This window comes from Gracilinanus agilis, chromosome 4 (genome assembly GCF_016433145.1).
Source record: "Gracilinanus agilis isolate LMUSP501 chromosome 4, AgileGrace, whole genome shotgun sequence".
Lineage (NCBI taxonomy): Eukaryota > Metazoa > Chordata > Mammalia > Didelphimorphia > Didelphidae > Gracilinanus > Gracilinanus agilis.
In genome coordinates this window covers 356,874,238-356,889,017 of record NC_058133.1, presented here as the reverse complement: position 1 = coordinate 356,889,017, position 14,780 = coordinate 356,874,238, and the positions used below count along the sequence as shown (strand labels likewise).

At 40.8% G+C, this 14,780-nt stretch overlaps 1 protein-coding gene across 1 annotated transcript in view; it reads left to right on the top strand.

The window, feature by feature from the left end:
- The window catches only part of PDSS2 (decaprenyl diphosphate synthase subunit 2), a 318,869-nt gene extending 305,065 nt beyond the window's left edge, over positions 1-13,804 (top strand). The window contains exon 8 of the mRNA XM_044675399.1: positions 12,916-13,804. Coding sequence (XP_044531334.1) covers positions 12,916-13,074 — 159 coding nt within the window. The 3' untranslated portion in view covers positions 13,075-13,804. The remainder of the gene's footprint in view (positions 1-12,915) is intronic.
- Positions 13,805-14,780: the final 976 nt, after the last annotated feature.

The following is a 14,780-nucleotide window of genomic DNA, read 5'->3' as shown; positions in this document are numbered from 1 at the left end:
TTCTTTCTTTCTCTCCCCCCTTCCTCTCTGTGTCTGTCTCTCCTCAATCTTCTCTCTTTCTCTCCCCCTCTTCCTCTCTCTCTCCTCTCTTCCTTTTTCTCTCCCCCTCTTCCTCTCTCTTCTCTCTCTTCCCCTCCCTCCCTCCTTCCATTTCACCTTCAGAAAATTTCTCTTATTCACCCCTTCCCTACTCTAATGTAGGCCTTAGTCACCTCAAACCTGGATTATTTCATTACCTGCTAGTGGGTTTGCCTGCTGCTTCAAGCTTCTCCCCATTCTCATCCATTCTCCATTCAGCCATGTTATGACCAGTAGGGGGTCAAAGTTGTATGTAGGATAACTCAGGAGAAGCCCAATAGCTCAGCTTGATATGAGAATAAGATTTGTTCCCCACACCAGCTGAGCTAAGCTTCCTTTAAGAGTGAGAATTCTCTAGCTCACCACAAGGCCTTAGAAACCAGTTTCTGGCTGTCAGTTGGCTAGAAGGTAACCAGGAAGTTGAATGTTGACTTCCTGAAACCTTATATTTATAAGGTTAGCACTAACTTGAATTGGCTATGATCAGTTTAAGATGTTATCAGGATCTGACTACACAGTTACAGAAATTGTCATCAAAGTAAGTAGTTCTCCTTTAAAGATCACTATAGGCTTAGAGATTAAACTGGGTTTATTAGGTAAATTGATGGATAGGTAAAATGAGAGTAGAAGAGTGGATGAAGGAAACCCTGAATAATCTTGCCTAAAGTATTGTAAGTGTAAATAGATATTTAAAATGAAGATGTTCCCTAAAGTGCAGAGATCAAAGAGACCTTGAGGGTGTCCTTATGACTCTGAAGCTGTTTAATGCTGAGCCCAAGGCTATGAAGTCTTTGGGTCAGATGCTGTTGTAATTCTTGTTATCTTCTGAATAATCCTGATTTGAAATAAAGCTTATTGGCTATGCCAATAAAAGGTGTTTGATATGGCTAGCAATAAAGGTTGACCCTGCCTGCCGGGCCAATACCAAAACTCCCACCTCCCAGGCCCAGACTGTCACCTCCTGCCTACCTAACCCAAGGAGGAAATGAGTCCCTGAGGGGTCTGTGCACTTCAGTTTATACCCTGTCCCCAATTGTCACCTTGGCATATGACCAGGGCTGTTTTACCAGGTTCTGAGTTCCAAAGTGCCAAACTACTTTTTTGTACTTATAGAAAATGGCTGCCCATTTCTGTACATCACAGCCACTAAACTGATTTTCCTAAAGTTTAGGTCTGATCACTGTTAGCTCCCTGGATTCTAGATTCCAGCGTCTTTCTCTTGCCTCCAGAAGCAAATACAAAATGCTGCTTGGCATTCAGTGCCATTCGTAACCTAACTCCCTCCTGCCATTCCAGACTTCCTATGTCTTACTCCCCAACACATACCTTTCAATCCAGGGACCCTGTGCTTCCTGGCGGCACCACAAAGCATTTTATCCCTTGGCTCCAGGTATTTTCTCAGACTATCCCCTCAAGCCTAAAACTCTCCTTCCTCCACTTCTCCAGGCTTCCTTTAAATTCCAATAAAATCCCACCTTCTACCTTGCCCAACCCCTCTGAATCACAGTGCTTTCTATGTGTTAATTATTTACTATTTACCCTACAAATAGTTTGCTTTATGTATACATTTGTTTGCATATTATCTCACCTTTTAAAGAGATCGTAAATTCCTGGAGGTCCAGAACTATCTTTTGCCTCCTTTTGTATCTCAACATACACATTCTTTCTCTGTCTCAGTCTCAGTCTCTTCTCTGTCTCAGTCTCTCTCTCTCTCTCTCCTCCCACCCCTCCCCCTCATTTAATAAATGTTTATTGAATATATGTTTTGCAAACCCCATTAATGTTATGTAACAAACATTTAGTAAGCACTTTTTACATGTTGGGCACTTGAGTTTCAAAAGCAAAAATGCAAATAGGTTGCCCTGTGGCCTTTCAGAATTCACATTCTAGTGGAGAAACCAGCCCAGATTCATACATTGACAATTCATGCAAAGTAAATGCTGAGTAACTGGACCAGGGGAGGAAGGAGGCTTATTCACAAGACCTTAGAAGCACCTAGACTGTCCCACTTCAGCCAGAGCTCAAACCCTGCCTGAGATGCTGGTTTTATAAGCCTCAGCAGATTACTTCTCCTCATTCAGCCTCAGTTTCCTCATCTTTAAAATAAGGCTAATCATCAAGCCTACCTCACATAGTTGCTAAGATGATAAAAACAGGTAATGTATGTAAAGCACTTTGAGAACTTCAAGTTCAATGTAAATGTTACCTGTTACTGTGGTGAAAGAGGTAGAAACCGAATTGAACCTAGAAAGAACCTAAAAATTCCAAGAAGTGAAGGTTAAGAGGAGACCATTCCAGACACAAAGGCACAGCCTGAGCAAAGGTACAAAGGTAGTAGAATGACATGCTAGGATAAGGCATTGCTAGTAGGCCAGCTTGGCTGGAACAGAAAATGCATGAATAGAGAGTGTTGTAAAATTAGCCTGGAAAGATTGATTGTGAAGACTGTGAAATGCCCATCAAGGAAGTTTGCATTTTCTATTAGAAGTTATAGAGAAGGGCAACTAGGTGGCTCAGTGCTAGACCTGGAGTTGGGAGGCCCTGGGTTCAAATGTGGCCTCAGACACTTCCTAGCTGTGTGACGCTGAGCAAGTCCCTTAACCCCAATTGCCTTGCCCTTACTATTCTTCTGCCTTGGAACCAACACTTGTATAGATTCTAAGACAAAAGGTATGGGTTTTAAACAACAACAAAAATAAGGAGCCACTAAAACTTCTTGAATGGAAGAGTGACACAGTTATTCTTGGGCTTTAGGAATATTAGCAGTATGGTGACTGGATGGAGGCAGGAGCTGCTGGAAGTTGGGAAATTCATTAGGAAACCATTGCAGTAATCCAGGCAAAAGGTGAAGAGCATGGAACTAGGATAGTTGCTGTGTTATTAATAGAAAGAACTGAATGTCTGAAAGAGAGAGGACAGAGATAAAAAGCAGCAAAATGTTGCAACTGATTGGACTTGAGAATGAAAATGAAGAGTGCCAGAGGTGGTATTACTGGAAGGATGAAATGGGGAAGAAACAGCAGCAGAAATAGGGAAGTTAGGAACAAGGGTGGATTTATAATGTCATTACCTTTAAAATGTTATTACATTCAGTATTGATTGGAAATATTATCTGTGGTGATCGATTCCATGTGGCCTAAGAATATTGCTTAAAATGATGGGGCCTGGTGCGTGCAGGTCCATGATCTAGTAAACTGTCATATCTGGGCATCTATGTATTTTTCAAGACTTTGTATAAGCAAATTTAGAGTCAGCTGATTTGATACTCTACTATTAACTAGTGGGGGGAGGGGATAGAATTTGCTCCCAGATTTGTTACTGAAGGGTTCAAGAATTGAACTTTTTCAAATGCAGAGAGATATGGATGGCCTTTTTCCTGGAAGTACTGCAAATGAAATGAGCTAAATTTAAACCAAAACAAAGGCTGCCATAATTTTGCATTCACAACCACCCCTCCCTACCTCTGTCCCCCTATGGTACATTTAAACTTAGTCTAGCAGATAGGAATACCTGTATCAAACCATGAGTGAAGGCTGTTATCTTAATTAAATATGTTAAATTAATTATGATTACTGTCAAGGGATAGAAAATATTTTTTACTTATTTATAAATTAGTTCCAGCTTCCTTTTACATTTTCTGTTAAACCAAGCTAGGTGGCTCAGTGGATAGAGGGCCCTGGAGACAACAGGCTGTCCTGGGTTCAAATGTGGCCTCAGATACTTCCTGGCTGTGTGACCCTGGGCAAGTCACTTAACCTCACTTGGTCTAGCCCTTAATGTTCTTCTGCCATCGATACATAGTTATTGAGTAAGAGTTGCTTTATAAAAAATAAACAGTAGTTTGAAATCTTAAAAGTTAACAAAGTACTTTACTATAACCACCTTGTGAACTCCTTGAGATCAGAGACCATGTCTTATTTATCTTGGTATCTCCTCCAGTTAAATGACAGATATTTATTAAGTGCTCATTATGTTCCAGGCATGTGTCCAACTCCACAGAGATATTGGAATGGTTTGCCATTTCCTTCCCCCCCCCTCCCCCTGCTCATTTGACAGAAGAGAAAACATAGACAAGCAGGGTTAAGTGACTTGCCCAGGGTCACACAGCTAGGAAGTGTCTGAGGCTGGATTTGAATTCAGTCTTAGGGACTCCAAAGCAGGTGCTCAATCCACTGAGCCATCCAGCAGCCCCAGGCCCAGTGCTAAATAAACTCTGGGAATACAAATACAAATAAAAAGGCAGTCCTTTGCCTCTGGAGCTTCCTTCTAAAGAGGAAGAAGGCACAAAAAGGCAGCTAAATGGGCTCAAAGGAGACCATGTACAGGTGCAAGGATGCATTGTAGAGAAAGGCCCAAGTATGATGAATAGGACTATTTCCTCCAGCATCTGTTATTATTAACAATGATAACAATGACTTGCATTTACATAGTGCTTTAAGCTTTGCAAAACACTTTGAAAACTTTCCTGTTTGATTTTAATTTATCTTCACTCACAACCTTATAAGGTAAACACTATTTTTAATCTGAATTTTACCAGTGGGAAAAAAACTGGGGCTGATGGGGGTCAAAGACTTGCCCAGGGTCACACAGCTAGCTAGTGACTGAGGTGGAATTTGAACCCAGGTCTTCCAGACTTCAAATTAAGTTCTCTACCCACCAAGCTGGACTGCTACCTAACACAGGGCTTAGAGGGTAGAAGGTGCTTTACAAATATTTTTTGAAAGAATGCAAGGATTGAAAAACATTGAAAGCTTAGTGTAATGGACAGAGAAATGTATTGGGATAGAGATGGGTTCTAATCCTAGACTTAACATTGTTAGGCAAGTTAGGCAGGTTTATCTTAAGACTCAGTTTCTTCATCTACTCAAAATGAAGGAATTGGACTAAGTGATCTCAAAGTTCACTTCCAGGTCTATAATTATAATTCTCTAATCTTCTTCCATTAGTTCTCTAGGGTTTTCAACTCTTTGTCAAACCAGAATCTTCATTTTTTTCCCCTAGGAAATAAATGTTTTGGTCCACCATTTGTTTATATGAACTATGTAGTACATGACTATAAATTAATTTATGATAACTAAGCTACATATATCTCTATCACATTCTACATCTACAGAGCGCTGTGGGGTGTAATAGTGAATCCCTGGGTTCGGGAAGGATACTTTTTGCAAGAATGCAAGACTCTGAAACTTAGCTTAAAAGTAAAAAGAAAGATTTATTAGTAATGTAGAATTTTGGCCAGCAAGACAACATAAGTAGAACAACCCTGGGGGGTTACTCCCATAATGCTTCAGTTCTGGGAGTTTTATATTCTTTATAACAGTGAGGACATGATGTTGTGTCACGGTGTGGATGTGACTCTAGAGTGGTAAACACTCAGGCATTCAGTGGGGTATTTGGTCATCTGACCAGAATCTGCCTGAAGACCCTCATAGTTTAGAGAACAGATGGATGCCTGAGATAAGCCTGATTGTATCAAGGTGTAGCCTGGAGGTGCATCTCTATATCCAGCTCAATCTAAAGGACCATCCAAAGATGATAATTATCTCAGGGTCTTATAGAAGTTATCAGATGTTCTTGGGTTAGGAGTCACAAAGACAGAAAGGAGCAAGGGAATTTCCGTTTAAGTTTGTCTGGGTTTAGGGGGTACAGTGCCCATGCCAAGAGGAGCTGTTCTATACTAAGAGATAGCTGGTGGCACAGTCAGAGTCAGGAAGATCTGAGTTCAAATGTGGCCTCAAACACTAGCTGTGTGACTCTGGGAAAGTCCCTTACCTTCTTTTTGCCTTGTTATGATAACAACTATCTCCTAGGGTGGTTGTTAGAACCAAATGAGATATTTATAAAGGGCTTAGCACAGTGCCTGGCATATAATAAGTAGTATATAAATATTTATTATTGCCTTCCTTTCTTTCCTAAAACCTCAGCTCCATGCTCTAACCCATTTCTCTCAGCCTGCTTATCTTGTCTATTTTTTAATAAAGAAAAGTGGGCCATCCATTGTTTAACTCCCTTAACTTCCCTCTTCTACTCCCCAAATTCTGTGACTCTTTCCTCCTTCTCCATCCCTTTGGACTCAGAGGAAGAAGTAGCTCTCCTCCTTGCCAAGACTAACTCAAATTACTCCCTCCTGTCTCCTTCCATACCTTGTTTCATTAAAAATCATCTTTCTTGCATCCTTTCTCTCTGCTGGCTTTTTCCTCTCCGTCTACAAATATTCTTAGGTTACCTCCATCCCCCAGAACAACTTCCTTCCTCCCTTCCTCCTTCCATCCTCCTTTTCTCCCTTCCTTTTCTTTCTTTCTCCCATCCTGTTCCTTCATCTTCCTTCCTTCCTTCCTTCCTTCCTTCCTTCCTTCCTTCCTTCCTTCCTTCCTTCTTTCTTTCCTTCCTTCCTGCCTCCCTCCCTTTCTTCTTTCTTTTTCTTACCTTTTGTCTTAGTATTAGTTCTAAGACAGAAGAGAGGCAAGACTTGACCCCAGGATCTCCCCACTCCAGGCATGGCACTCTATTCACTATGCTACCTTGATTGCCCCACAGACAACATTCTTTCAACCTGCTATTCTGCTTTGAGTTATACTTTTATCTTCACAGCCAGATTTCTAGAAAGGGTAATCTATATTCATTGCCCATACTTCCTCACCATCCACCACCTTCACAGTCCCTTACCAGCTGACTCTGACTCTTAACCCCATCACTCTACTGAAATATTTTTCTTTCAGATCAATGTCATAAAATCACTAACTTTCAGAGCTGAAAATGGTTACTGTGAATTTTATAGCCAGCATTCCTGAAGACCCAGAAAAGAAGGATTTTACTCCCAAGATCTTTTGTAAAACTATCAAATGGCTCAACATTATAAACCGATATGATTTTATCAATGGAAATGACATTAAAGAAGATGTATTATTATCTGCTTTGTTGTAGCCTCCTAAGGACCATGAGACATTTCCATCTGAGTTGCAGCTGAAAGCTTCTAAAAGTGTTGTCTCCCCCATTAGAATGTGAGCTCCTGGGGGCAGCTGGGTAGCTCAGTGGATTGAGAGCCAGGCCTAGAGACTGGAGGTCCTAGGTTCAAACCCGGCCTCAGCCACTTCCCAGCTGTGTGACCCTGGGCAAGTCACTTGATCCCCATTGCCCACCCTTTCCACTCTTCCACCTAGGAGCCAATGCACAGAAGTTAAGGGTTTAAAAGAAAAAAAAAGAAAAAAAAAAGAATGTGAGCTCCTCTACAACAAGGACTATCTTAATTTTCTGTTTTATCTTCAGTGTATTTATTATGAAAAAGCATTTATTATATGCTTATTATGTTAGGCACTATGCTTAGCACAATACAGATACTGTACAAGGAAATACAGTCCCTATCCTTAAGGAGCTTACTTTTTTTGGTTGTTGTTGAGGCAAACAGGGTTAAAGGACTTGCCCAGGGCCACACAGCCTCCTGTGGCTGAAGCTGGCTTTGAACTCAGGTCTTTCTGACTCCAAGCCCCAGCATTCTATACTTTGTAAAGCATAGCTGTCTCTATGAGCTTCCATTCTAATGGGGAGAAACAGTACATAAAAGGAAACCCACATTACAAAAAATACCAAGTTCATAAGTCTTGTAAAACTTCATTAGCTATCCCTCAGATTTCTTACCCCTGTGCTACCTTAAATTCATTTTGTTTTATAATTATTTGTGTACGTCCTTCTCTCCAATTACATTGTAAATGTATTAAGCTAAAATCTCTTCTAATTCTACCTTCAGATCCCCCTTGCATCTCACAAAGAGCCTGGTACTGAGCAGATGTTTAATATATGTTGAATTATTAAATAATGAAATTGATAATCCTGTGAGGCAGGGAGATGTCATTAATTTATAGTTACTTGGTTCATATGAAGCCTAAGCATATATACTTCCTTCCTTCTTACTTTTCAATCCTTTGTGATCTCTTTTCCAGTCTCATCACTCAATTGAAAATGCTAGGTGGTTCAGTGAATAGAGGACCAGGTCTGGAGGACCTGGGTTCAAAAATGACCTTAGACACTTCCCAGCTGTGCAATCCTGGGCAAGTCACTTAACTCTATTTGCCTAGCCCTTACCCATCTGTCTGAAGATGGAAGGACAGGAAGTAAGAGTTTACAAAAAAAAAAAAAGTTAACTATCTCTTAGGGTCAGTCAGATGGGTCAGTCAGATGGCTAAGTGGTTAGAGAGCCAAGTATGGGAATAGAATATCTGGGGTTCAAATGTGGCCTCAGACACTTCCTAGCTGTGTCATCCTGGACAAGTCATTTAACTCCCATTGCCTATCCCTTATTGCTCCTCTGCCTTGAAATAGATGGTTAGTAACAATTCCAAGACAGAAGGTAAAGGTTTCAAAAGAAACTGCTCTCTACAAAGTTGCCGGTATCTTCTTCATTTTCCTCTTTCTTGATCCCTCTCTACTACCTTTTAATATTGTTAACCACTTGTCTTCTTCCTGAGTGTTCTCTTTTCTGTGGATTTTCATGATAAAGCTCTCTCTTGGACCATCATGTAGGTTTTGTCCTCAAACTATGAGCATATCCCAAAGATAGGCCCTGGTTTTCTTCCTTTCTTCTGTCTGTCTCTGTCTCTCTCTGTGTCTCTTTCTCAGTCTCTCTCTGTCTCTCTCTCTATCTCTTTCTCTGTCTCTGTGTGTCTCTCTCTGTGTCTCTTTCTCTGTCTCTCTCTTTCCTCCCCCACCCCCCACTCCTGGCAAGCCCCTGAGCTCCCATTGCTTCATTTGGGCTCTATGCCTCACCTCCATGTCATTATTCCTTCTCTTTCTCCACCCAGTCTCTTTCATTCTCCTGACTTCCTATTTCTATTGAGAGAATCATCATCCTTCAAAGTCACCCAGGTTTGCAAGTTGGGAATTATTCCCTGGCATTTGTTCTTCCTGACTTACCCCTATATCCAGACAGCTGCAAAGTTTTGCTGATCCTTTCTTCATAATATCTCTTACATATGCCCCCTTCTCACCATTCATATGGTCACCATGATAGTTTAAGCCTTTGCCATCTCTCTCTTGAGCTATTAATATTAAAATAGCCTCCAAATTGTTCTCCTTAGGTTCTAGGCTCTCATCTTTCTTTAATTTTTAAAATTGTTTTTGTTAAAATTTTAAACTAATTACATATAATAACAAATTTCCACATGTTTTCCAAAGTTATGCAATCAAACTTATCTCCCTCCCTCCTTTCCTCCCCCCTCCCAGAGCTGGCAAGCAATTTGATCTGGGTGATACATGTATTATCACGCAAAACATATTTCCATACAGTTCATTCTTGTGACTAATCTTATAAAACAAAAACCCCAAAACAAAAACCCAAATAAACAAATGAAAAATCTCATGCTTTCTCTTAGCATTCTGACACCAATAGTTCTTTCTCTGGAGGTAGATAGCATTCTTTGTCATAAATCCCTCAAAATTGTCCTGGGTCATTGTATTGCTGAGAGAATAGTGGAGTCTATCACAGGCTCTAATCTTTCTAATCCATATTCCATATTACTACCAAAAATATTCCTTAAAGCACAGGTTCAGTCTCCAGCTGAAAAAGCTTCAGGAATTCCCAGGGACCTCTAAGATAAAATGCAAACTGCTCTTTGACATTTAAAGCCCTTCATCTCTAGTCTCACATCTCCAACTGCTTACTCCTCTTCTCACTCTATATTATTTCTTTTGACAATCTCATCATCTCCAAAGAATTCATCTCATTGCTGATGATTCTCTTTTTTTGAAATTAAAAAAAAATTTTAAATTTTTATCATCATGCAAAACACACTTCCATATAGGTCATTGTCATAAGAGCACACTCCTACAAAACCAAAACCCCAAAATAAAACCATAAATACACTGATGTGAAAGACAGTATTCTTTGATCCACATCTATCTAACTCCAACAATTCTTTCTCTGGAAGTGGATAGCATTCTCCATCATAAGACTTTCAAGATTGTCCCAGATCACTGCATTACTGAGAGTAGCCAGGTTGACACAAATAATCATCATACAATATTGCTGCTATTTAGGTATAATGTTCTGGTTCTGCTTGTTTCACTCTGCATCAGTTCCTACAGATATTTCCATATGCCAATGATTCTCAAACCCATTTATCCAGATCTATCTTCTTGCTTAACCTCCAGACTCACATCTCCAAATATCTTTTAGACCTCTGGAACTGAATGTCCTGTCAACCTTTTGAATTCTAAGACGTCAAAAACTGAAATCATGCTTTCTCTCAAAATCTTCCTCTCTCCTAAATTTACCAATTATTGGGGAAAACCCAAGTAAACCATCCTCTCAGAGAACCCCAAACTAACAGTGTTGGTGTCATCCTCAACTCCTCACTCTCTGTCATCTCCCATATTCAATCTGTTGCCAAGGCTTGTCCATGTTACTTTCATGTAACAACACCTCTTGCAAGGAACCCCTTCCCTCCTCTGACCTACTGCTAACACCCTGATGCAGGCTCTCCTCATCTTATGCAAGTGATGGTGAGCCTTTTAGAGGGGTGGGTGATGTCCTCAATTGGGCATGGAGAGGGGGAGGGAAGCAACCCTGCCCTGCATCCCTCTGGCTTTCTAGCAATGAACTCTGGCAAACTCTGTGCTGGGGCAATGGCATGTGTACCCACAGAGAGAACCCTGAGAGCCCCCACTCTGGCACATGTACTATAGGTTCACTACCATGGCCTTTTGCCTAGACCATTGCAGTAGCTTTAATATCTTAAAGTGTTGTTAATCTTATTAAGCTTAATGTCTCCTTGCCACCAATCCCCATTCCAGTCTATCCTCCACTTAGCCACTAAATTGATGTTCTTAAAAGTACAAGTTTGGAGCCAGGCCTAGAGATGGGAGGTCCTGGGTTCGAATTTAGCCTGAGATACTTCCTAGTGGCATGACCTAGGAGGTCACTTAACCCCAATTGCCTAGCCCTTACTGTTCTTCTATCTTGGAACCAATACTTAGCACTGATTCCAAGATAGAAAAGAGTTGTTTTGTTTAGTTTTTAAGTACAAGTCAGAACCATTGTCACCACCACCACTACTCAGTTAACTGGTGGCTCCCTATCATGTCCAGAATCAACTATAAAATTCTCTGACATTTAAAGCCCTGCATAACCCCTTTTGCCCCCTTCCTACATTTCTACTCTTCTTACCTTTTTAATGTAACCACTAGCCTCCTGGCTATTCCTTTCCCAAGACACTCCATCTGGTGGCTCTGGGCATTTTCTCTGGCCATCTCCCACACCCAGAATGCTCTTCCTCCTAATCTCCACCTCCTGGCTTCCCCTTAATTCTCATGCTTTCCAGAAACTCTGTTGATTATTTCCAGCTTACCCTGCCTGTAACTTGCATGTATATATCTGTTTGCAATTGTCTCTCTTGTGAGCTTAGACTTGGAGCGAGAAAAGGGACTGCTATCTTTTGCCTTTATATCTCCAGCACTTAACACTGTGCCTGGCACATTGTAGATACTTAATAAATGTTCACTGACTGCCTGACTTCATGATCTGGCTCCTCCATTCAACCTGCTTTTCCAGGCTTATAGTACATCACTATTACCTTCTGGCCAGACTGCTTTTGCTATTCATCATTCACAGCGTTCTAACTCCCACCTTGGTACCCTCCTCCTCGCTTGGAGGATGCTCTCTCTCCTTATCTCCACTGGTAGGACCTTTAGCTGCCTTCAAGATCCAACTCTAATGTCACCTCCTCTGCTGTGCCTGCCTTGATCCTTCCACTCTACTGAATTACTTTTTACTTACATCTCTTTGTACATCTTGCTCCTCTCCCTCCTGGTAGCACGTGAGCTCTTTGAATATAGGGACAATTTCCTTTTTGGCTTCGTATCCCCAATATCTAGCACAGTGTGTGGAACATAGTAGGCATTTAATAAGTTTGTCGAATGGATGGATGAATAAATGAATCTTCGGCAGGCCTTACATCACAAGAGTTACTCATAATTAAAACCCTGGACATTGCTTATTTATGTTTCTATTTAGAGTAGCTATTTCTGAAAGTTTTGCCTATGGTTTGGAATTTCAAATTACTCCACTGATGAGTTGGTTTCAGTTTTGGCATTTTTTTTTTTTTTACATACCAAACTGTTGTTCCATAATAGTAGTCAATTGCATTGTACTTATAGTTATGAATCACTTTACATACATTATCTCATTTATTCCCCATGATCCCTTGAGACAATGTAATGCTATTCCCATTTAATTGATCTGGAAATCGAGGCTCGGGCAAGTTAGATGACTTACCCAAGGTCAGACAGCCAATCTGTGACAAGCCCAGCTCTTGCTACTCCTTTCCCAAGTCACTCAGACAAAGTTCAGCTTTGGAGCGTTTGAGTTACAGCATTTGGATGCAACCCCCTGTATCTGTTTTAAAATTTCATTTGGACGCGTGTACCAACATATGGTGTAGAAGAAAATAAGTGATTAACTACTATGTCAGTGAAGCATTCTGCCCATAAAAATACCAGGCTGCCGAATGCAAAATGCCAGATATTTAAATGCCCTCCACCTGCATTACATTCATCCTTGCGAGTGGAACATTTCAAGTTCTGGAGAGGTGGTGGGATGGAGGAGGCGGTGGAATGGCTGCGGTGGGGGCCCATTGTGCTGTTGGGGTGGGAGGCTGCAGGCTCCAGCAACCTCAGGGCTTGTTAGTCCTTCAGGACCACGTGCCAGCGCTGGCTTCTTTACCTGAAAAAGAAGGGAATTGAAATATGGAATCCATCCTATATTTTCACCCCCTTGGATGTATGTAATTGTGGAGCTTCCCCGATACCTTCAGAACTGATTTTTATTATGCATATGTTTCCTAACAGTTACAAGAAGCAATCCTGGCTGGCAAAGGTGTGACTTCAGCTATTGACCTATGTCGTTACCATGGAAACAAGGCCCTGGAAGCCCTGGAGTGCTTTCCTCCCTCTGAGGCCAGATCTGCTTTAGAAAACATTGTGTATGCTGTCACCAGGTTTCCTTGACACAGAATTTAAAAAGAGACCATTGTTCGTTGGCTGAAAATAACAGGGAAGATGGGGGAGAGGTCTCCACTGTGAACCATCTAAATGTGTCAGTGGTTTAATTTTTTTTTTTTTCATTTACCACATAACCGAATGAGCTTCGCCTTCTTTTTGGAGCTGCTACAAACAAAATTAGAAGAAGGAAGAGGGGGGTGGAGGGAGGTCAAACAGTTTTCACTTGGCATGCCAGAAGCACACTTGAGGCAGCTCTAGCAGAAATAATTAATGAGCTTCGCTCCTGTGACCTCAGCAAATGGACAGGAAATAAGTCCGTATTGATTGGACCGAGCTAGGGATGGCGCCAGGGTGATGGCCTGTGGTTTCCCTGCGCTAAAAAGGACAGAGGGGGGCAGGCAGGCAGCTTGCAGGTGTCATGAGCAACCCTTAGTGAACAGGCCAGAATAGAAGAGTGTGAAGTCAAGAATTAATGTACCAATTTGTCATTATGAAGGGAAGTCCAATGAATTAAGAAGAAAAACCTTTTCTCTGTCTCCCTGCAATTATGTCTCTTCTCAGTTTTATGTATTGAAATGTGAAAATGCTTTGTTTTTTGATGGTTGCTAAATGTACTAAGAAAATGTGTCATGGGTGATAGGTAGGAAATTTTTAAGTGCTCTCTGATATTCACTTGGTTCTTATAGGAAATGGAATCGCCTCTTTTCTCTCTTGAAGATTAAATTTTTAACCACCATTTCTGAAAAGCAAACTTTTTCTCCTCCATCAAAGACCTTTTCTCCAACAGATAAAAGTTCTTCCTTGCCTTGACTGGTGGCAGAATTGTCTTTCAGACGGAATATATAAGTTTGTAATATTTGGGATCGAGGAAGACTCTTTTATTTGTACAAATTCTCCGTGGTTTCATTATAGTTCCAGGGAGTTTGTTGGGGGGGGGGGGGATTTTGTTTAACCTCACTATGTTGAATCTGGAAGTCTTGAACCACAGACATCCAATTACAGAAAGAATATAAGGAATATCACAACCCAGCAACCTGACACTGTCTCTGTTTTGTTCATAGGAGATGATTTTTGTGGTTTGCATGCATGCAATATGAGAACATGGTTGACAAGAAGGCTGAGTTTACATAAATGATCTAGATTGAGACTCAGCTACCTTTCTTCCTTATGTGGTGTAATTACAGCCCAATCTGGAGACAGCTAACACAGCAAACAGATCTCATTACATCCTTCACTCCAACACTGAGTGGAGTTATTTCTGTTAAATTCTTCACCCCCTCAAAAAAGTCATAGAGCTTTTTTATCAGGGACCAAGCGGGTGGCATACATCTGAATAAAAGACAGAAAACTATATATGTTAAATCATTGTGTTGTTAAAAAACTATCTTAGATGTATTCGAAACATCACTGTAATGGTTTGGTTTTATACAAGTATGGTTTGAATGTGTTATAGAGATGTAGATTAGTAGACTGTTTTATTTTTCGTTCAATTACTTTTCTCACTGATGTTGGCTTAATTAGTAACTAGTTAAGACGTATTCCATCAGGCTTTTTCTTTAATCATTAACTTCTGGAAAAGCTATCCTAATGGTTTGTCTTCCTCAGACAGGGGCCTAAATGTCCTTTAACTCCTACAAAGAAAATGAATTCTAATGTTTACATTTTGTAGAGTAAAAATTTCCTGTCTCCCAGTGACTACACCAAAAAATCAA